Source organism: Hibiscus syriacus, unplaced genomic scaffold, assembly GCF_006381635.1.
Source record: "Hibiscus syriacus cultivar Baekdansim isolate YM2019G1 unplaced genomic scaffold, ASM638163v2 tig00018586_pilon, whole genome shotgun sequence".
Lineage (NCBI taxonomy): Eukaryota > Viridiplantae > Streptophyta > Magnoliopsida > Malvales > Malvaceae > Hibiscus > Hibiscus syriacus.
The window spans coordinates 268,715-290,816 of record NW_024062441.1 but is presented as its reverse complement, the minus strand read 5'-3'; the positions used below and the strand labels follow the sequence as shown (position 1 = coordinate 290,816).

General features: G+C 35.0%; 2 protein-coding genes and 1 pseudogene across 2 annotated transcripts; 2 read left to right on the top strand and 1 right to left on the bottom strand.

Annotated features, from left to right (window-relative positions):
- Positions 1-7,446: 7,446 nt before the first annotated feature.
- LOC120209299 lies at positions 7,447-8,253 on the top strand. Its single transcript, XM_039208338.1, has 2 exons — positions 7,447-7,633; positions 7,731-8,253. The coding sequence occupies exons 1-2, from the start codon at positions 7,522-7,524 to the stop codon at positions 8,222-8,224; spliced, it is 606 nt and encodes a 201-aa protein (XP_039064269.1). The 5' UTR covers positions 7,447-7,521; the 3' UTR covers positions 8,225-8,253.
- Positions 8,254-8,363: 110 nt separating this feature from the next.
- Positions 8,364-14,485, bottom strand: LOC120209300 (annotated as a pseudogene).
- A 4,024-nt stretch (positions 14,486-18,509) lies between these two features.
- LOC120209277 (small nuclear ribonucleoprotein SmD3b-like) lies at positions 18,510-20,169 on the top strand. Its single transcript, XM_039208323.1, has 5 exons — positions 18,510-18,753; positions 19,341-19,393; positions 19,604-19,670; positions 19,747-19,803; positions 19,942-20,169. The coding sequence occupies exons 1-5, from the start codon at positions 18,595-18,597 to the stop codon at positions 20,002-20,004; spliced, it is 399 nt and encodes a 132-aa protein (XP_039064254.1). The 5' UTR covers positions 18,510-18,594; the 3' UTR covers positions 20,005-20,169.
- Positions 20,170-22,102: the final 1,933 nt, after the last annotated feature.

Here is a 22,102-nt window from a genome sequence, read left to right as displayed (position 1 = left end):
TTTGCCAAAATCTTCAAAAACAAGTCGGATTAACTTCAATTTTAATCTCCTAAACTTGCTAGCATTATTAATTTCGTGCAAACAACATCAAAATCAACTCAATCTTCACTTTTCAAGGTATTTTTTCTAAACTCTCTATTTTATTGATTTTAAACATAAGACTAGTTTTAATTAGTTCTAGGTTGAAATAAACAATGGGCATTGCTTAGATTTTGATTTAGAACTATAATCTACAACTAATTTCATCAAAAACACAAGATTTTTTTAAGATTTTCAAAATTTTAAAAAAAAAATTCTAATTTTTGATTTAATTATGATGTTTTCATAATATATATATAATATATATATATATTGATTTTTCAAACCTTGTTTTCAAACTCGTTTTTCAAAAATTGCCCATTAGGATTATTTTAGAGAACCTTGAAATAATGAGGACTCATTTGAGTTTTGGGATTGATATTATTGCATACATGTGTTTTAAAATTGCAGGTTAATCTTTTATATTCCGATTTCCTAAGTCATGCCTAAAAAATGCCCTAAAACATCCTCTAGTCGTTCAAACCAACCGCCACACCTCTAAATCCACTTACTATCCAATAATTTCCTAATCCGGATGATCCTAATATGACTATTCGTGATTCATGTTTTAATGAACCTGGTCGTAGACAAAATCTCTTCTTCATGTATTCACAATATTTTAAGTCATACAAAATCCGGGAGGAACGAATCCCATCTCTTCAAGCTATGTTAGAAATAGATTTTAGATATCTTCCTATCCTACGAGAGTGGAAATTTGATAAACTTTTTGAACTCGAACCAATAGTTTATCATCAACTTGTTCGAATCTTCTATTCCAATGCCATTTGTGTCCAAAATCGAGATAAAATTGAAACCTTAGGAATTAGATCATATCTTCCAAGAAAATTCATCTATATTGACTTGGAATACATAACTAGTGCATTTGGACTATATATTGTCGGCTTAGACAATGAAAAACAAACGATATGTACTCCTTATAAAAGAAAGGAGAGTGTGAGTGTATTAGATCTCCATGATCGTTTCCTTCATCTGATGATCTCTTGGTGGTTTTGACCATCCGAAGGAAAATACTCCACTCTTAGAGCCCTAGATCTTTGGTGGATACATTGTATCCAAAACAATAATAAAATAAACCTACCTCAAATTATCTTCGCTGAAATTATTGAAACTGTAAACCTTGCTCCTAATAAGAAACTCTGTTCATCTCTAGTTTACGGTTGTATTCTAAGTAATCTGTTTTCCAAAGCCGAGCATAGGGTAAGCCTTGATGTCGTAGTCCCTCTCAAAAATCAAATTAACCTCATTTCCTTAACAAAATCGAGATGGATAAAGGATAAGCAAACCGAGAAATGGGTTCGATCTGCTGAGCATACAACGGGAGCTAGTTCTTCAAGAGCTCTACCGGCAACGGGAGCGGACGATGATCCCGAACTTCAATAGCTGATGCAAGACATTGACGAAGTTCCCGATGATGAGCTGAAGCAACATGAAGAACAAGCACAACAAGAGGATCAAATGCCTCCATATTTTCGATCTTTTATGGAGACATTCGACTTCCGGTATGCATCAATGGATTCACGATTTACATCCATGGAGTCCCATTTATCTGCTATATGGACTCAACAATAGGAGAATCAATAAGAGATTCGGGCTAATTGTGAAGCAATGGATAATTGATTCAATATTATAGACGATAGACTCTATGCTCTTACACGAGATGTGGCCAATATATGGACACATCTATTGTAACATCCCAAAATACGGGTTAGTGACCAAAATTGTAAAATTTCATAATATGGTGATTAAAGTAGAATAGTTTAATAGTTTAATGATTTGTTCGGAAATATTTCCTAAAGGTTTATAGTAATAATCCAAAGAATTAAAGGGCAAAATGGTCATTAGACTTGAAATTATAATTAAATGATATATATATATATATATATATATATATATGGATAGGGATGGGAGATTTTTCCAGAAAATCTCTTCTCTCTTTTCTTCTTCATTTTCTCTTCTCCACGTGTGAAGCCAAGCAAAGGTAAGTTTTCTCTTGAGCTGATTATGTGCTGAAATTTAAGTTTAGTTTTGATTATTAGATGCTAAGTAAGATTAAAGAAGGATTAATTTGCTTTAAAACAACAAAATGAAGAGTTTATGAGGATTTAAAGATTTGAAGTTTTTGAATGAAATATCGAAATAAAGTTTATATTGAGAATTGGAAGTTGAATTTGACTTGTCATCAAGTCAATTAAGGGATAGGAAGTGTTAGAATAGGAATTTGAACATGTTGCAAAACTAGTATAATTTTTGCAATTACATAGGAATGACTAGATTTGAAGTTAAAGAAGTGATTAGCGAATAGAAATAAGTTTAAGTATGTGTATTAAAGTTAAGAGTATTAAAGGAAGTGAAATAGGAAGGTTTAAGCTGAAATAATGTGATTTTCGAGCTCAAATGAGATTTCTGGGCTAGGGGAATCGGTACCCATTCAAGGGGAATCGATTCCCCCTCAAACGAATATGAATTCCAGAATGCTAGAGGGGAATCGATACCCCCAGGGGGGGAACCGATTCCCCCATAATAAAAAAAAAAGAAGAAAGAAGAGAGACTAAACTATTAATCTCTTAAATTGGTAGGATATTAGAGGTTAATTTCAAGACTTGGGCATCTGATAATCATCTTGAAAATTATGCTTATGTAGATATTGAACGTGACTTTGCTTCAAAGTAAACGAAGGGTTAGAATTGATTCAATTCAAACAAGGCTAAGGTGAGTGCATGTGCATAACAGGATTATGTTAATATATTCAGTTTTAGAACTGCGATAAGTCTAGATTTAATATCTTGATACATGATTCAATATTATTAAATATGATAGGAATTCATACCATATACATTATGGGATATACTATGCAGATTGTGGTAAGTCTATGTTCCAGATTAGAGCTTATATATGAATGAGTTACGATATATCTATATTAAGTATATGAAGTGTGTGTACTGTGTTTGTTATGGTTTATATGTATGAATGAGCATATGTATTGACATGTTAAATATATATTATATGAGTTGTGTAAGTATGTAGATAAATGTGTTAAATATGTGAAATAGTTAAAATGTTTGATATGATTTCATAAGAATATGAAGTAAGAAGTATGAAAAGGACATAAGAAAGAATATGAAATAAGAAGTATGAAAAGGACATAAGAAAGAATATGAAATATACAGAATATGAATATGAAATCACATGAGGGATGACATATAGGTATGTATGTATGTAATGGTTATATGAAAAGGTATAGGTAATAAGATGATCATATGAACATGTGATAAAGAGCTATAGAAAAAGAAAAATGTGATATGATGTATGAATATGTAATAAGGTAAGAGACAATGCCATGAGATGAGTTATGAGAACTGTAAGTATAGTTGGTATGCCAAGAGTCAAAGAACTACCTATGTCTTTCGAGACATATGGACAGTATACCTATGTTCTAAGGAACATATGGATAGTTACCGAGGATCTTTATGACCTGGACAGTTACCGAGGATCTTTATGACCTCTGGACAGTTACCGAGGATCTTTATGACCTCTGGACAGTTACCGAGGATCTTTATGACCTCTGGACAGTTACCGAGGATCTTTATGACCTCTGGACAGTTACCGAGGATCTTTATGACCTCTGGACAGTTACCGAGGATCTTTATGACCTCTGGACAGTTACCGAGGATCTTTATGACCTCTGGATAGGTCCTTCGGAAAAATTCATGGAGCTGTGGGAACAGCATACGTGTGCACAATCTCATAATACTCGTATACCTTGGGTTCTCAATAGTGTATATGGGCTTAAATAAGACATAACGAGGATGTATATAGTTGTATCTTAATATGGTATTATTACGATTTATATTGGCTCATATGTGGTATAATAAATGATGGTATGATAGTATAAGTGTTAGATAGTAGACGACATGTTTATTTTAATAATTCTTTATTATGTAATTATGCCTCACTAAGTCTATGACTTAGCGTGTAAGTGTTTTTACACGTAGGTTTCGAAGAGCAGGAGAATCAAGAATAGGAATTTGCAGATCAACCTATCTCTACTCAGCGATCAGATCAGAAGTAAAGTCACAGTAGGTATTTTGTTGTATGTAGTGTGTTGGCATGTATGAACAGTGTTAGTTCAAATGCTCCGATTAGTTTTGTCTTGTTTTGGTAAACTCGTGTGCAGTGACAATGTTATTTTAATAAAAGTTTTAAATTTCATTGGTTTTCGTTAAAAGATTAAAGTTTGAAAAGTCAATGTGACACCTCAGACTTGTATCCGGGTCGGATACGGGTTGAGGGTGTTACATCTATCTCCTCCTGATCCTCCAATAGAGTAGACTTTGCTTAGTGTCGATTTTTGCTTTAGATTTAGAACCTTGAATCGATAAACATTTTGATGTGTTTTGGATTGACTGTTTGAATTTGTTGTGGATGTTGAATGTTTAACTTTTAATGCTTATATTTATTTGGTTTAGTTTAAGTTTATAAGGGGAGTAATTTTTAAGAGTTTTTAAGAGTAAGCGGGGTAATATATTTTCAAAGTATAAGGGGGAGTAATTTTTCAAAACTTGATTTCAAAAATATTTTTCAATTAGAAAATCTTAAAATTACAAAAAAAAAATTGTTATATCAAAAAGGGGAGATTGTTGAAATATTTTGATGTTTCGATATAACAAATTAAATGTTATTGGATTCCAAGATCTTCTAATCATTTTCAAATATATATTCGATCAAATTATTCGAATATCGAAATATTACTCCATGTTTTTCAAATGTCAAATTCAATCCTTACTCAAGTGCAAAAGTGTGTTTTAATCTTTTAAACAATTTTACAAAGTATTTCGAGCATTTAATCGAGCCAAAAATATTTTCTTAATAATTCTTAAATAGAAATAACATATTGCTAGGAGGGTACCGATACCCCCAAGAGGGAACCGATACCCCGTGTAAGATTTGGCTCCGAGAAATAACAGATTGCTCGGAGGGTATCGGTACCCTTGCTCGGAGGGTATCGGTACCCTTGCTCGGAGGGTACCGATACCCCCCAAGAGGGTACTGATACCCCCATGTAAGATTTGGCTTCGAGAAATAACAGATTGCTCGGAGGGTACCGATAACCCCCAAGAGGTACCAATACCCCCATCTTATAACGGTTGAAATATTTGAATTTTACACAGCAGGGTATCGATACCCTATGCAGGGGTAACGATACCCCCCAACACTCTAAGCTATTTTATTAATTGTTTTCACGCAATAACGGCTCTATTAACTCCACTAATGTTCCCCAATATTTAGAAATGATCGAAGGAGTATTTAAACAAGTTTAGAAGCCATTTATCAACAACAATTATCAAGAATCAAGAGAGAATCAAAGAGAAAATATCAAACCTCAAGTTTAAGTATTTTTCAAGTCTATTTCATTCAATATTCATTTTTGCTTTCAAGAACACTTATTGTGCTCAATTGTATTATTCTTGAGTGTTCTTTCTTTGTTCTAGAATTGTGTAAACATCTTTCCATGTGAGGATTTTTTTGTAAGTTTGCAAAATTTGTATTGTTCTCTTTGGGAGAGAGTGTTCTCAAGAATTTGTGGTATAATTCTTGAGGGATTTTTAAGGTTACTCTTTGTCCTCAAAAGAAAGACAAATTAGTGAATTTGTGGAAAATCCTAGTGTGGATAGCTAAGGTAGTGGACGTAGACTTTGGTTAAGAAAGTTGAACCACTCTAAATTACTGTGCAAATATTTTCAATTTTCTGCAAAAGCTTCCACCGAAATTTTTATGGCCAATTCACCCCCTCCTGGCTTATTTTATCGATTGATTAACTCAACAAGTCAGGTCGGATCGGGTCTGGCCGGGTCAAACCGGTTCAAACAGGTCAAACCGATTTTTTTTTCTTCTTTCCACGTGCATAACCATCCCCACACGCAGGAGGTGGCGCGTGGGACGCGTGCGGTGTCAAAATATTTCTGGAAAAATTTCTAAAAATTAATTTAAGGCATTTTGAGACACTTACCAAGCTTGGTTCACAATTTTGAACGGCGGAGAGCTCGATTCTGAAACATCGAAAACTTTAACTTCCTCACCCCTCTAACTACCGGTGACGATGGAAACACGGAGGTCACCGGTAGACTCAGAACGATGCAAGGAACACGATGGTGTGGGAGGTGTTGAAAACGGGTGGTCGAATCGACGTGAATCGACGGAAAACCAAAGAAAATTGAATTAAAACCGATGATACTTCTGACTGAAATTAACGACGAACGACGACGATTCACTACGAAAGGTTTGAGGGATTTTATCCATCTTTCGACAAAGAACACGATGGTGGTTTCGGTTCGTCAAACGGTGGTCGGACAATGAGTAGATCGGAGTGGAAAGGAGGGTCAAAGGGGAAAGGAGGGTCAAAGGGAAAGGGAAACTGAGAAAAATCTACAGAAACAATCGGGGGAGAGAGTTTATAATTCTCTCCAAAAGAAAAATGGGTAAATCATGAGTTTAGTCACTGAATTTCCAGCACTTCCTAAAATGGTCTGTCAACTTTGAAATCTTACAATTCAATCTTCAATTTCTTCCAAAATACCAATTAAATCTCATATTTTATAACTCTAAAAATTTAGCCCCTAAATTGGGGTATTACACAAACTGTTCCTGGACCGTAGGTTTTAGTCAGGCCATATACGTGGACTACTTTCAATCCCAGTTCTTCCATTTTTAGAAGTATGCGAGGGAGTAGCGGTGAGGCTCCCGTCATGACCACAACCTTCCCCGTAAGACGCCTTTGGTCGCTAGTCGGTGCGTTGATTAAGCGAAATGATCGAAAAGGAAGGTTGGATAAACAAAATAAGATAAATTTAGCGTGGAGGAAATAAGTGCGCAAATCAACTGAAAATTTGTTCATACTCGTTTATTTAGCTTAGACGTTATACGAACGGTTCACAAAACACAATGTTCATTTACACTCCTACTTTTTATTATGTCTTTGTTATTAAGACATTGAATGTCGTTAGATTGATAATATAACATGCTAGTTTAATTCTTATTTTAACTATGAATTTTAGATAAAATATTAACTATGACTTTTTTTATAAATTTAAAATAATTTAAAAATGAAAATTTATGTTATCTTTTTTTTAATATATTTTCTTCTTAAATCCTATTTCCCCACTTACACCTAACACTCTGAAGTAATATTTTCGTTTAAAAACTAATTTGGTGGTCAAAATAGGAAAAAATAATTAATTAATGACCGAGTTAACTGTAGACCGTCGGATCAAATCATTGGATATGACCGTTTGAAACGCTAAGTCCGCCAATGCAAATTTAAATTTTAAACAACTTGTCGTAAACTTTTCGTCAATACTCTGTTTCCCCTCTTTGAATCTCCGCAGTTTCTTTCTGCAAGAAAAAAAAAGATATCTTTCAATCATCATGTCGAAGATGAAATATGATCGGAAGCCACCGCTTGCTGCTAAATCGCCTATCCGCTTACCTCCCGGCCGCTCTCTCCGATCAAACTCCGCCTCTCTGCAAACCCCACCAGGTTATCTCCGCTCAAGAACTCGTAACCAACTTTTGTTTCTTTTTACTGTAAAACGATAAATAATTTTCTTTTCATTTCATTTTTTTGTTTGTTAAAGGTTCTTTAACTAAATCCAAGAAGCCGATCCATACATGGGGAGTTGAAGAATCTCAAATCCGTCCCGAGTACCTCTCCATTTCTTGCGAGTTACGGGCTTTGGCTCGGAAAGTTAAAGATGAACTCGGAAATGAGGAAAAGGAGAAGGCTGGTTTAGGCGATGAGACTATTCTCAGCGCCAACAAATCTTGTCCGGTGTTCGAGAGGGGCCGATTGTACGACGAGTACTCGGCAAGGAGAGACGAGAGGCTAAAGAGAAAAAAAGGCGAAAAGGAAAACGAACCAATGACAGGTCATCAACTTGGAGTAAAAGTTGAATCTTCAAAGAGAAGAGGGCAATCGAAGAAGCTTGAGAGCTTGAAGAGGTCGGCAATGGAGATGGAGACTCCAAGGTATCTGCTACGGAGCATGAACACAGAGAATAAGAAGCCTCCTCTTGCAGTGTCTGTCACTGCCACTCGGAAGAAAACAGCGGCTAGAAGAGTTGCTAAGTAAGCTCTGAAAGTTGGGAATTTAGGCTTTTTTTTCCCTTTTTAATTTCAAGTAATTTTGAATGTTTGAATAGAAACTACATATATTTCAATATTCGAAGTGTGTTTGATTTCTGGTTACTCTACCAGATAATATTTGAATATGAACACAATCATTGTTTGATTAGTTCCAGTGCTACAACACATGGTTCTAAACATGAACACAATTATTGTTGTCTACATAATATTTACAACTGCAAAATAAAATAAAATTCCATGCTTACTCGGTCCTCGCACTATTATTATTCACAAAACAAAAACTAAGCACTTAGGGGATTCAGTAATCAAATCCGTCCGGTGGGATTTGTGTTGGAGCCGAAAAGCTTATTCATTCGACATTCCCTCCTCTGTCTCTTCCACTTCATGATCATTTAGCTTATTAGCTACAATCATTTCGTCTACCACAGAAACTGTCTCTCCAATACTTTCCGGCTTTGCTCCGTCGTTTTGTGATTTCTCATCAACACTGCCCAAGTAACGCTCATTAGTTTCTCCTGGATTCTGTTCAGCTCCATGAGCAACCTGGGAAGAATCTTAAGAAATCTGTCAAGTTAAGTTTTTCATCTCTAGGGTAAGCGGCCAATACAAAAAGGCACAGATTTGATCACCTACCAAGATAGTCGACTCTTCAACATTCTCATGCTCTGGTGCATCCACTTTTAACGTCTCGTCGACACTGCTTAAGTCGGCGTCATTAGTTTCTTTTAGACTTTCGTCCACTTTATAATAAACCTGTGGAAATTTTGTAAGAGATCTTTCAATTTACGTTTTCCTTCTAAGGAAGGCACAAAGACCATAGATACACGTGGAGATTTGATGCCCATATTCAAAGTTTCAAAAGCTATAAGCCTAAGTGCACAATGATAAATATACACAATAATCCTCAGCAAAGTATGGTAAGTAGGAAGTCAGGTGCATTTTCATGCCGATTAAAAGACGGAATTGAGTTGTTAGTAGGCCGTGGTGGATATAAATGATACGGTATAATCAGAAACACCGGGAAGAGATAATCATACCACACATGTGCGAGCTGGTGACAGTACTTTGAAAGAATTAGGGCGATTGTTGAAGTTAGTTTCAGGCACACCCGGAATTCCTTCAGGAGATGTAAAATGATCCACATCATGAGCCACCTACCAGAATAATTAATTATAGCATTACTATGAGAGAAAACAATGCATAAATGAGAAAAAGAGGCTTTAGATGCTATTGCTTCATTAGTAGCCGGTATCAGGGTAGACAAATTGTGGTTAGCAACTTATAGGACCACAACCCATTCCTATACCCAAGGAAACAATCAAAATTGTTTTCATGTTCCCATAAAGTTCATGAAATTAGTAGCTGTAGACTTCCGATTACATGGAAGAAAACAAGCCAGATAACATGACTCTTATCCCAATAGAAAAAGGCAAGAATGACAACAATAGCAGGAGTTTCTTACTCTTCCATGCCCACCAAATTCCCAAGCATCACTATCCAACGCAACTCTATACTTCCCTGGCAAGTCACACCCTACTTTGTACCTGCATGTTTCGCACAATAGTCACTCAAAGAGTTTTAAGGTGCAAGTAATTACTTTCTGGTATATATAGATAAGTAGACTAGTCTCCATTCATAAATGAATCCTTGCACAAACACACAAATAAAAAAATATATATGTTTTAATGATTTGAAGCATACATACCCGTCATATGTATTTTCTTGATGAAAGTTAAACACAAAAACAAGATCTCCCCTCTCGAAGACGATAACCTAAATCAGGAAATCATTATCGAATCCACCAAAACTGAAGTGGTTAAAACATGGCAACATAAGGTTATAAGGCAAAGAAGAACTAAACAAGGGTGTAGTGCCATTATCTCCATCCGTTAGAAGTATAAAGAAGAAAAGAAAAGAAAAAAAAAACACCAGCATGATGACATAACAAGAAACCATCCATTATACTAATTACCAAACGTGTTTGGAACTCATAAAAGGAAATAATAATCTTGTTTGTTGGCCATTGCAGTCTTTTGGTTTTCCAATAACCATAAAAAAGAGAGTGATAAACAATTTATTATTTCTAAAATTTAAAAGTTTAATCCTAACAATGTCAAATAACTTTGATTATCAACAATATGCATGTATTTTGCATCATGAATCAGATGGACTGCTGCAACTGTCTTACTCTAACCACCAACTGCCATTGTAGATTTACCTTGTTTTCTTCATCAGTGCAGCTCACTATCTGCTTAGCCGATGAAAGGAATGGAGATTTATCATCAAGTGCATTCATAGCTCTATCAAATGCAATCATGAACTGCAAAGCCAAATGCAAAGGGAAAAGTTTAGGTAAAGATTGCATGGGAGGAGCAAACCACTCCTGAATTGAGAAAGATAAAATAGGTAAGATACAACAGTGATTAATAGTGAAGAAACTTCAGTTTATAAAATAAGATTATACAGATGCCTTCAAAGTTAAAAAGGCAGGTGAGAAGTGTTTATGTTTCCACAATGATCTGCCCACTGGAAATAATGCACGGAAACTTTAATAAATTCTTAACAAGGAAAATGACCATGGACCTTGTATCGTAAGTGATCGGTATCCACCAGGTTCCACTGTCTTCTGCACTTTTCGTAGCTCCACCCATTGCCTTCTCTCGGAAAGTCAATCCATTCAGGATGCCCAAACTGTACAAACATGCAGAGGAGATATCTACTAAACTTATTTGTTAAAAGAGAAAACAAACCCTTATATTCGAAAATTGCCCTCTAGACAGGTATAGCCTATAACCCCTTTATTTCTTTTAGTGTCTTTTTTACTTAAATGGACTGGGCAGATCTTCATTGGTTCATCCTACGTTCCTATACTTAATAATATCTCCAATATCCACCCAAATAAGATATTGATGTACTGTCCAGTATGAAAAAGTTGAGCTAGAATGTTTACCTCATTTCCCATAAAATTAAGGTAGCCTTCTCCTCCCAATGCCATAGTGATAAAATGTATCATCTGCATAAGAAATTTTAAATAAAGGAAAAATGTTAGGGGTGAGAAAGTAACAAAGAAAATGATCTATTGCTGATGCAAAATATGATGGCTGAATAAAATAATCAGAGTTCCATATTTGCAGTTTTTCAGAACAACACACAGATTCATGGTTGCTGTAATTCATCAAGGCAAGACATTAAGGAAACAACAGAGAAAAGCCTATAAGTTTTGAGCTAGTACCAACCTTGTGAAGTGCAATCCCTCGTTCAATGGCAGGAGAAGCATCTCCTAAACATGACATGCCAGAGTACATTTCTTTGTCCATCAGGAAAAAGGCTATTGTCTTGTCACCAATAATAGACTGCACCAAACAAGAGTGGTATCAGAGAAGCGTGAGAAATTGCAAAATATACAAACAATAAAAGCAAAGGAAACATTAAGAAGTGCAAATGTGGTGTCAGATTCAGGCTTTGCTTAGGGACAGAGAAGATAGTAAGCATTTTATTACTCAAGCATTCTTTATGTTATATCTCTTTCTGTCATCATCCAAAATTGAGAAAAACAAAGTCCAAAGGAAAAGAAGTTCTGGTGTCATAAAGAAATGGTTTAACTAAATGTAGAAATAGTTTGGTGAGAAAAACAATTCCTCACTGTTTATACCTGATCGTGACTTTCAGCATAGGATATACACTTCTCAGTGCGTCTCCTATTTGTCAAGTTCCAGGATAAATCCTTCATTGACCACTGTTCATCATTCTTATTCTTCAAGTAATCAATCCACTTGTCAGGGATGGCCATTGCTAGGCGGTAGTCAAAACCAATTCCTCCTTCAGAGACAGGCCTACCAAGTCCAGGCATACCAGAAACATCTTCAGCAATTACAGTCGCATCCGGCAAGATGCTATGTATCAGAGAATTGGCCAGCATTAAATAAACAACAGCATCAACATCATTAGCCTCGCTGAAATACTCGTTGTAATTCCCCGTGAATGCCATGTTGATACCGTGGTGATGATACAACATGGAGGTCACTCCATCAAACCTAAACCCATCAAATTTGAACTCCTCAAGCCACCACCTCAAGTTTGAAAGGAGGAAGCGAAGGACTTCCCAATTACCATAATTAAACAGTCGACTATCCCATAACTTGTGGTAGCCTCTTTCGCCAGTGTGAAAATATGATTCCTGTGAACTTTGACCAACATCAAAGCCATTGAGTCCATCAGTGACATTGTTACTTGCATGGCTGTGAACAACATCCATTAAGACCCGTAGACCTAAGCTGTGAGCTTTATCAATTAAATATTTGAGGTCCTCAGGAGTTCCAGATCTACTGCTTGCAGAAAAAAAGTTCGTAACATGGTATCCAAATGAAGCATAGTAGGAATGCTCCATTACAGCCATCAATTGTATAGTATTATAGTTATTTGCCTTAATGCGGGGTAAAACTTCATCAGCAAATTCTCTGTATGAACTAATACGTGGTTCTGAGCTACTCATTCCAACATGCGCTTCATATATTCTTGGGGCTTTAGGTTTTGGAGGACGAGGGTACTTAAACTCATACCTGCATTATCAATTAAGAGTACATTAAATGGAACAATTTCGAGATCACATATATTAAAATTAGAAAATCAGCAATATTAAAAGAATAAGGCAGCAAGTTTCCAATCTCAAGCAATATTATACTGATTTTAGTAATGGTTTCTAAGTTCTGAAATAAAAGACTAAACAAGTACTACAATGTCCAAAACCCTGCACCACACAGTTGTTTCTTCTTCTTCTTCTCCCTTTTTTGGGCCTAGACACAACACTTTTGTTGACTACTAACTATGCTTCTTTTAGTTTAAATGAAATCATGAGTAAAAATATAAATCAAATAAAAACTGAAGAAATTGCACCTTTCTGAAGCTGGAGGATCCCAAAGCACGCCGTCATATGGTGCTCCAAATGTGTTAGGGTCTACAGAGGCATACTTAACCCAAGCAGGAATCCTATCTACCCAAACTCCATCACCATGCTTGAATCTGAACTTAACTCTTGAATTATGAGGAATTGCAGGTTTCCCCTCAGAATCCGGAATTTTTATGCTCCAAACGCCAAATTGATTTTTTTCCATCTGGTGGTTGGAACCGTACCATCCATTAAAATCTCCAACAACTTGAGCTTCCCTGGATGATGCAAAAGAATCCATCTAAGCAAACAAATATATGTAGCACGATAATAACAAAAGTTAGTATATTTGTGTTTCAGAAACCAAAAACTTACTGAGCAGCAGGAGCCCACTCACGATAGACAATTCCATCATCTTCTTTGTTAAATCCGAATTTCAAATAACCTATAGAAGAGGGTAAAAGACAGATTTCATTTGAACATTCTCATATAAAATATTGACTTAATTACTTAGCATCATCGAAATAGCCTTTGATAAAGCAAATCAATAAGCGGATAGCATTGAAATGACCTGTTGCAAATTCCTCCAACCCTCCCTCATGTTTTTCAAAGAGAGTTCATATTTCTTAATTCTATATTGAAAGTGATCTTTAAATGGTCGGAGTGCAGTATCAACATCCAAGATATGGATGTGTTCAGCTTCTTCCTCAGAGGTTGTCATCGTTGAAGTATCCTGAACCATAACAGCTGATATTGGGGAACCATAGCTGACCTGGAGGGGAAACTGGAAAGTAAAGCAGAGAAGAAGACTTAATCAACACCAAAACACTTACAATTCCATATCTGACACCAAAGATAGCCAAGGGTTTCAATCAATTTTTCATTTCATCGTGCAAGATATTAGAAATATGTTCACAAGCGCTGATTACGACTAATATTCATGAAAAAAAGAAGAAGAAAACAAATCATGCACAAAAGAAACCGAAAGGAGAAATCATACCCTTCCATACACAGAGTTACAGGGAAATAAATGTCGCCGAAGCAACTTTTGGGATCCACGACGGTACTCAGCGGCTAGTTGTTTGGCAAGATGATGATTAGTTGTTGAATACTGTAGAAACATAAACAAGTTAAACAGCCATCGAAGGAGTAGAAACGCCATTGCAAATGATCGAGAATTTTAAGATTACCAAAGAGCGATTGTTGTTTGATGAAAGTGAGAAAGATCGAAAAGCAGAAGGCGTAGCGAGAAGACTTAACGAAGCCATCATCTGTGTGAATCCAAGATCCAGCCTCTCAAGCAAAGCTCAGCTCCATTGTCTCTTTTAAGCAAAGAATGGTTTAAACAGAGAGCAAAGCATAAACACAATTGATCAGCATTAGCGCCAGATCCCATATTTATTTAATTGAATAAAAATATAGGCCGTTGGTTATTCAACGAAAAATAAGCAAAATTAGTTTTGTTATTCAGCAGAAAACAAGTGCTGCAGTTGAAATGACGATCGAGTTGCCTTTCCCAAAGAGACAAAGCATTAGGGACGTAAATTAGACGAGTTATATAGTAAATTATTTGAGATTGACTCGATCAAAGTTCGATAAATACTTGGATTAGATGGATTCGACTCGAGTTCGAGCTCGAACGAGCTACTCGATATTCGACTCGAAAAGCTCGTAAGCAGTTTGAAAATATAATATATTAAAATTTTATTTTTTTTAAATAAATTATTAATAATATTAATATTTATGTATTGATTTTTTTATAAAAAAATAAAGTAAGATTTCTTGTATTTAAGGTTCTTGTTCGAGTTTGAGTTTGAGGTTTCAATCGAGTTAAGTTTAAGAATTTTTTTTTATTTCGAGCCTTTTCGAGCTGCTAACTAATTTCAATTTAGGATTTCGAGTTCGAGTCGAATTTAAAAATTTTAAGCTCGCGAATTTTCGAGTCGAACTTCATTTAAAAATTTTCGAGTCGATCTCAGCAATACTCAAACTCGACTCGGTTAGTTTACACCCGCATATGCTCACACGTTGCAACTCAGCTCCCCGTTAAAAAATCACGATTTATTATTAAAATGAAAACCCGCCCGAATAAGCGAAGATGATCCAACGCAATGCACTACTAATTACTCCAATCTTATTGGTTAATATGTAAAAACATATCCCCTCCCTTTTATCACTTCTCCCCTCTTTTGTTTTTATATCAATATTTGCAATAAACTTTATCTAATTCGTCCCGTCCACAGACATTTTTTCAATGCACGTAATATAGAACACTGACAATACCCCGATTAAAAGTTTATTAACATACAAAATTTGTGGTTACATAGCGGAATAATTACGGTTATATAAAAGTAACGACACAATTTAAAATTGTTATTATAAAAAATAGTGTCATAAAATGAAATTACATCAATAGTGGTGGATTATGGTCGTAATTTAATAGATAATGGTCAATTACAATAATATATATAATTTTTATTATATTTTTAAATAAAATATATATATGAATTTTTTTGATAATTTTTTATTATATTTATATTGACCTAATTTATATAATCTTTCTGGATTCGCCATTGATTTTAAACATTTTCTTTATATTTTCAATTGATAATCTATCTTAACCCCCTAAAGCTTTATAGTTTGCTCACTTCTAAGGTGGCGTTTGGTTCGCTGGAATATTTATGAGGGAATTAGAATCTGTGAAGGAATTGAAATATGTGAAGGAATTGGAATCTGTCAGGAATTGGAATCCAATTTCATATTCTGTTTGGTTGGCAGAAAATGGAATTAGAATCCAATTCCATATTATGTTTGATTCGCAGACATGTCAGATGAATTTGATTTCAGTAATATAAAATGACAGAATTGCCCTTTTTAATTTTTTTGCTTTATTTTAGTTTGTTTTATAATTTATATGTAGTAATATATAATAAAAAATTAAAAAAATATTAAATTTTCATTTTATTAATTGATTATTCATTTCAATAAATTATAAAAATTATGCTAATAAACATCATAAGTTAAAATCATCGCAATCAAAATATGTTAATAAGTTACCAAAAGATAGAGCAATATTTCGATACATTCCAATCGGAGTATGTTAATTAGTTACAAAAAATATACCAAAAACTATTTTTATTCAATATATAAATTAGAAACCCGACCCGACACGACACAAAATAAAAAAAATATTTTTATTCAATAAAAGCATTGACTTAATTGAAAAAAATTATATATAGAGGGGTATTATTGTAATTATTCCTAAATATATAAGGTAAAATTATATATATTTTTTGGGTCGGTCCCCTTTTTTTCACCCTAAACCCGAACCCGACCCAACCCGAATATCACACTTAAAAAAACTCGACCCGAATATCACACTTTAAAAAACCCGACCCGACTCGACCCGAATATCACACTTAAAAAACCAGACCCAACCTGAACAAAATAAAGTTTCACCCGACCCAACCTGAATATATAAATTAGAAATCCGACCCGAAATAAAAAAAAATTATTCAATAAAAATAGTGATTTTATTGAAAAATATATATATAAGGGTATTATTGTAATTATTCTTAAATATATAAGGTAAAATTATATATATTTTCAGGTCGAGTATTTTTCACCCTAAACCCGAACTCGACCCGACCCGAATATCACACTTAAAAAAACCGACCCAACCCGACCAAAACAAAGTTTAACCCGACCCGAATATATAAATTAGAAACCCGAACCGACCCAAAATAATAATAAAAATAGTTTTATTCAATATATGAATAAGTTACCAAAAGATTGATGAGGGTAGTATGATCAAATTTCAATTCCCTCCAACAAGGGAATTGAATTCCATCCATTCTCATTTGATGGAAAGTTGAAGCCATGAGGGATTTCAATTCCCTTCGAAAACTTGAATCAAACATGAGAAAGTGGTGGAATTGGATTTCAATTCCCCCCAATTCCAAGGGATTTCATCCAACCAAACGCCACCTAAGATTTTATAAATTCGCTCCTCTAACTTAAAATCTTGTGTTCGTCCTTAACAACCAACAAAAAAAAAGGCATTAAGTAAGAGAAGGCATCATTGCATAAGCACAAGAAAAATCAATATGTCACATTGGGTTACCACAATAATCAACCAAGTAAAAAATCACATCTCTTGTTTGTTTATAATCAATAGTATTTTTTAAATTTGTACGAACCTACTTATCTCAGTGATTAAAGGAATCGTTGTTGTCTCTATACGACATATATTCGAGTACCAGCGATTGCAAGGGTGATTGAACGTTCATTTTTAAATATTTGAAATTAATTATAACAAATATTACTTTGTAATCACCTTAAATTAATAAAAAAATATTTTTTTAATTTAAAATCAAATTTCAATACTTGAACTAAAATGAAAATATCGAAGTTTACATAAAAGATCAAAGCTACAAATTTCTAACTACTACCATCTACAATAAATTGTTCAGGATAAAATATACTTATATATTAAATAACTTTTAGATACACAAATGGATTTGTTTACAGATAAATGAATTCGTTTATTTTTTTATTTGGCTGCAAATAAACTGTGCGCCTTATTCGTTTATTTACTAACTTAAAAATATTATTCAGCTTAAAAAATAAAAAAGCTAATATATACGCGCAAAACACCAACTGTTTTCGAATTTGTGACCAAACATTTACACCCTAACCCTAATCAGAGAGGTAAACCGACCTATTGATCTCTTTAAACTTGACCTCATTACTGGGTGTACAAAATTACCCGACCCGGTTGACCCGACCCACCGACCCGCTGACCCGGATATAAAAAAACCGGGTAATTCTCTAAAAAAAATTACCCGGCCGGGTCGGGTACCCGGCCCGACATTTCCCGGGTCGGGCCCGGGTCACAAAATATAGTTTTTCCGGGTACCCGGTTACCCGAGTACCCGGTTAGTTTTTATTTTTTTTTATTTTTTATATATAATTATATAAAATATAATGAATTATTTATATTATGGATTATTATATTTTATATTTCAAACTTTTAAATTTTATGTTCGGATATTAGAGTATGTAATTCGAAGTTTCGAACATTTAAATTTGTGTATATATTTTTTTAAATTAATAATTTGAAAATAAAAAATTAAAAACCGGGTATCGGGTACCCGATTACCGGGTACCCGCAAAATCCGGGTACCCGATTACCGGGTACCCATAACATCCGGGTCGGGACACGGGCCGAAAAATCGTCGACCCGAAAGTTCCGGTACCCGGAAATCGGGTACCCGAAAATCCGGGTACCTGGATTTGCACACCCATACTCATTACGTGTGGAGAATTACAATTATAACCCTAATCATTCGATTTAGAAATTTAAACAACTCGCCGGGCATAATCATTTGTCTTAGTGCGCCAGGGTTTGCGATTCGTGCGAAAGCAGAGCGAACTAGCGAGAAAGAAAGAAAGGTAAAAGGAAATATACAATGAGCCGGAGCTTGGGCATACCGGTGAAGCTGCTACACGAGTCGTCGGGCCACGTAGTAACGGTGGAACTTAAGAGCGGAGAGCTTTACAGAGGAGGGATGGTCGAGTGCGAGGATAACTGGAATTGCCAGCTCGAGAACATCACCTACACCGCTAAAGTAAATCTTTTCTTTTTTTTCTTTAGTCATGCAGTAATGAGTTTGATTTATTAATTTAGTTTGGATCTGAAGGATTTAGGGTTTATGCTCAGTTAGTGACAAACCTGATGTATTTGATGTTAGATTTAGGCATTGCGTGCTGGAACCCTGGACTTAAGTTTATAAGCGGGTTAAGCCTCAGGAGAGAAAGGAAGGGAAGGATGGAGTTTCTAGGGTTTGAAAATTGAGGGTGTTTCTCTGCAATCTCTCACTTCTATATTCGAGTTTGCTCGTGGGTTGTTCTTATTGTCTGTTGTGTGATTCTATTTAGATTATTATAGAAATGTGGGGTTGTTACCTGATTTAATGAATCATTTCTGTCCCCGACTTCTTGCATAATTGTCCTTTATTTAATAGAACTAGTTAAAAGTTGAATGAGTGAAATGAGAATTTAATAGAGTCATGGCTCTTTCTCAGAAAATTCATTGTGATTTGAGTGCATCTTCTTTCATCATAAAAAACTTATGCCCTTTGGCTCAAGGCTCTTCTTTTATTTCCTCTCATATTACTGTAACTGATTTTAAGCTGGTGGATTTGCTTGGCTTCAGGATGGAAAGGTATCACAGCTTGAACATGTTTTCATTCGCGGCAGTAAAGTCAGGTATCATGGTCTCTCCCCCCCCCCCTTGTTTGACCATGTCTCATTGTTTTCAGTCTGCAGCATTTGATGGTAATAGGTCTGCAGTGATGCAGGTGCACTCGAGTTTAATTTAGTTTGGTTATTAGGATCGGATTTTCTTCTTTATCATGCAGCTATATTCAAATCAGGCATACCTTATTTGTTTATTGAATGGTGGGCGTATTTTGACAGGTTTATGGTCATACCTGACATGTTGAAGAATGCTCCTATGTTTAAACGCCTAGATGCTAAAATTAAGGTATGTATCTACTTGCAAGTTATCACTTTATGCACGTGTTTGAGGAACTCTGACTTTGTTTCATAACTTCTTCAAGGGTAAGAGCTCATCCCTAGGAGTTGGAAGAGGTAGAGCTGTTGCAATGCGAGCCAAAGTAAGTTCACCTATCCATAATTAAGACGGAAACAAAGAATCATGTTTTCCCCATTTTTTGCTTATCTAATTATAAATTTCCTTGGCTTGTAAGCTTATTTCCCCAAATTTTGATTTCATTTCTTTTTTGGTTTTACAGGCTCAAGCTGCTGGGCGTGGTACAACAGGTGGTAGAGGCGCTGTGCCATCTGTTCGTAGATAATGTTGTCTTGTCGAATGGTTAAGGCTCATATGTGAAGAGCAGCATTGATGATTATAGTTCACTTGAGAAATTATTGTGTTTAGTGATCAAAGCATGTACTGATATTTGATGTAAAAGGATCTATACTTTTATTGTGTTGTGGAAAATGAAATTATTTTTCATGGATCCAAATGAAAGCAAGGTGTATGCGTTTGTTGAAATGCTAAAATGATCTTATTTTTTATAATTGCTCGAGGCAGGGGAAACATTATAGATCATGCACATCTGATCTAAGAACCCATCGCTTTTCTGAATCCGTCCATTACGGTTTGTGATCATAGGGAAAAATGCAAGTGCGATTATATATTTTGTTTGACAAATACTCATGTCTGATACTTTGGTTTGACAAATACGGACATGGAGAATATGATTCTCAAGTTTATGAAAGATATAGAGAAAAAGTGAACGCGTTAATATCCAAAAAGTTGGCGATCTAATGTGCATTTAAACACAATGTTGTTGCCAATCTAATGTGTATTTAAACGCATAGATTAACTAGATTCGGATGTCTTGTTGTAGTTAAGGTAGTAAATGAGATTAGACGTATCGCAAGCTATTTAAGTTTGAGTCAAACTTAATAATTTTAACTTCGCGAGCTTTCAAACGAAGTTTAACTTTAAACTTTTCGAGTTTGAAACGTACTCAACAATACTTAAACTTGATCGGTCTCATTTGCAGCTCTAGTTGTAGCCCAACCCACATATTGTTACAAGGAATGCCAAGCAAACATATATTTTTGGATCAAGATATTATCAAATTAATTTGCCAGTTTTTTCTTTGAAGAGGGGAAGGGTGTCTAACTTCTTTTAGCATGAAATTAGATAAATTAGAGCAATGGAGCTATCATTCAGGTTATGTTGTAAGCATGGATTAATTTCTTTTAGAAAAAATAATCTCAATGACAAAAAATGTCTTATAATATACGATTTTAACCAACTTTTTTTGGATTTGTCAAAATAATCAACTAAAGCGCAATGCGATCGATAATTCGCAATGCGATCGATAATTCGCAACGCGATCTCCGGTATCGCAAATCAATTTCCAGATTCGCAACGCAATTCTGACTTTCGCATTGCGAATTTCCAAAATCGCGTTGCGATTTTCCGACTATCGCATTGCGATATCGCAATGCGAATATGTAAATCGCAATGCGATTCTGACTATCGCAACGAGATTCTGACTATCGCAACGCGATTCTGACTGTCGCAACGCGATTCTGACTGTCGCAACGCGGTGTTGACTATCGCAATGCGATTTTCAAAGCGCCATTATTATCGCAACGCGTATTTTTTTCAAATTCCAAACACGAATATTAATGTATCGAAAAACTGAACCGTCCACAGTATATCCCGTAATCGCAACTCATAACCTAAAACCTTAAATCACAACTCAGTCTCATCTCCATCTCTCACTCTCTAAGGCGACATCCGTCCCCATCTCCGACGAAATCAGTCACCATCTCCGACGAAATCCGTCTATCTCCATCTCTCAGAGCCACCCTCACAATCATTCACGGTCAGAAATGGAAAATCAACCAAATCAACCACCGAGGGTTAGTTTTTTTAATTATTTTTATTTTGAAATTTTTGCATTATTATTAGGTTTTTCATATTGAAATTGATGATAAGTTTACTGGTAATTTCAATAATAGATTAACCATTTCATTTAGATTGCTTATTAAATTCATTCGATTGCTGCCAATACTGCTAAACTGTTTAGTCTTTAAACCCTGTGAATTTAATATTTGTCTTTGTTTTAGTCTTTTGGTTGAAGTAATGCAATCCATTCAAGTTTCAATTTTAGTATTTGAAACCGAGAATCGCAACGCGAAATGAAAATCGCAACGACAGAATCACAATGCGATTTTAGTTTCGCGTTGCGATAGTCAAATTCGCGTTGCGATAGTCATTTTCGTGTTGCGATTTTAAGTTTCAGAAACTATTCTTCTTCTGCAAATTGAAACTTGAATGAATTGCATTACTTCAACAAAAAAACAAAGACAAATACTAAATTCACAGTGTTGCAAATTTAAGTTTGAAGAATAAACTACTACTCTTTA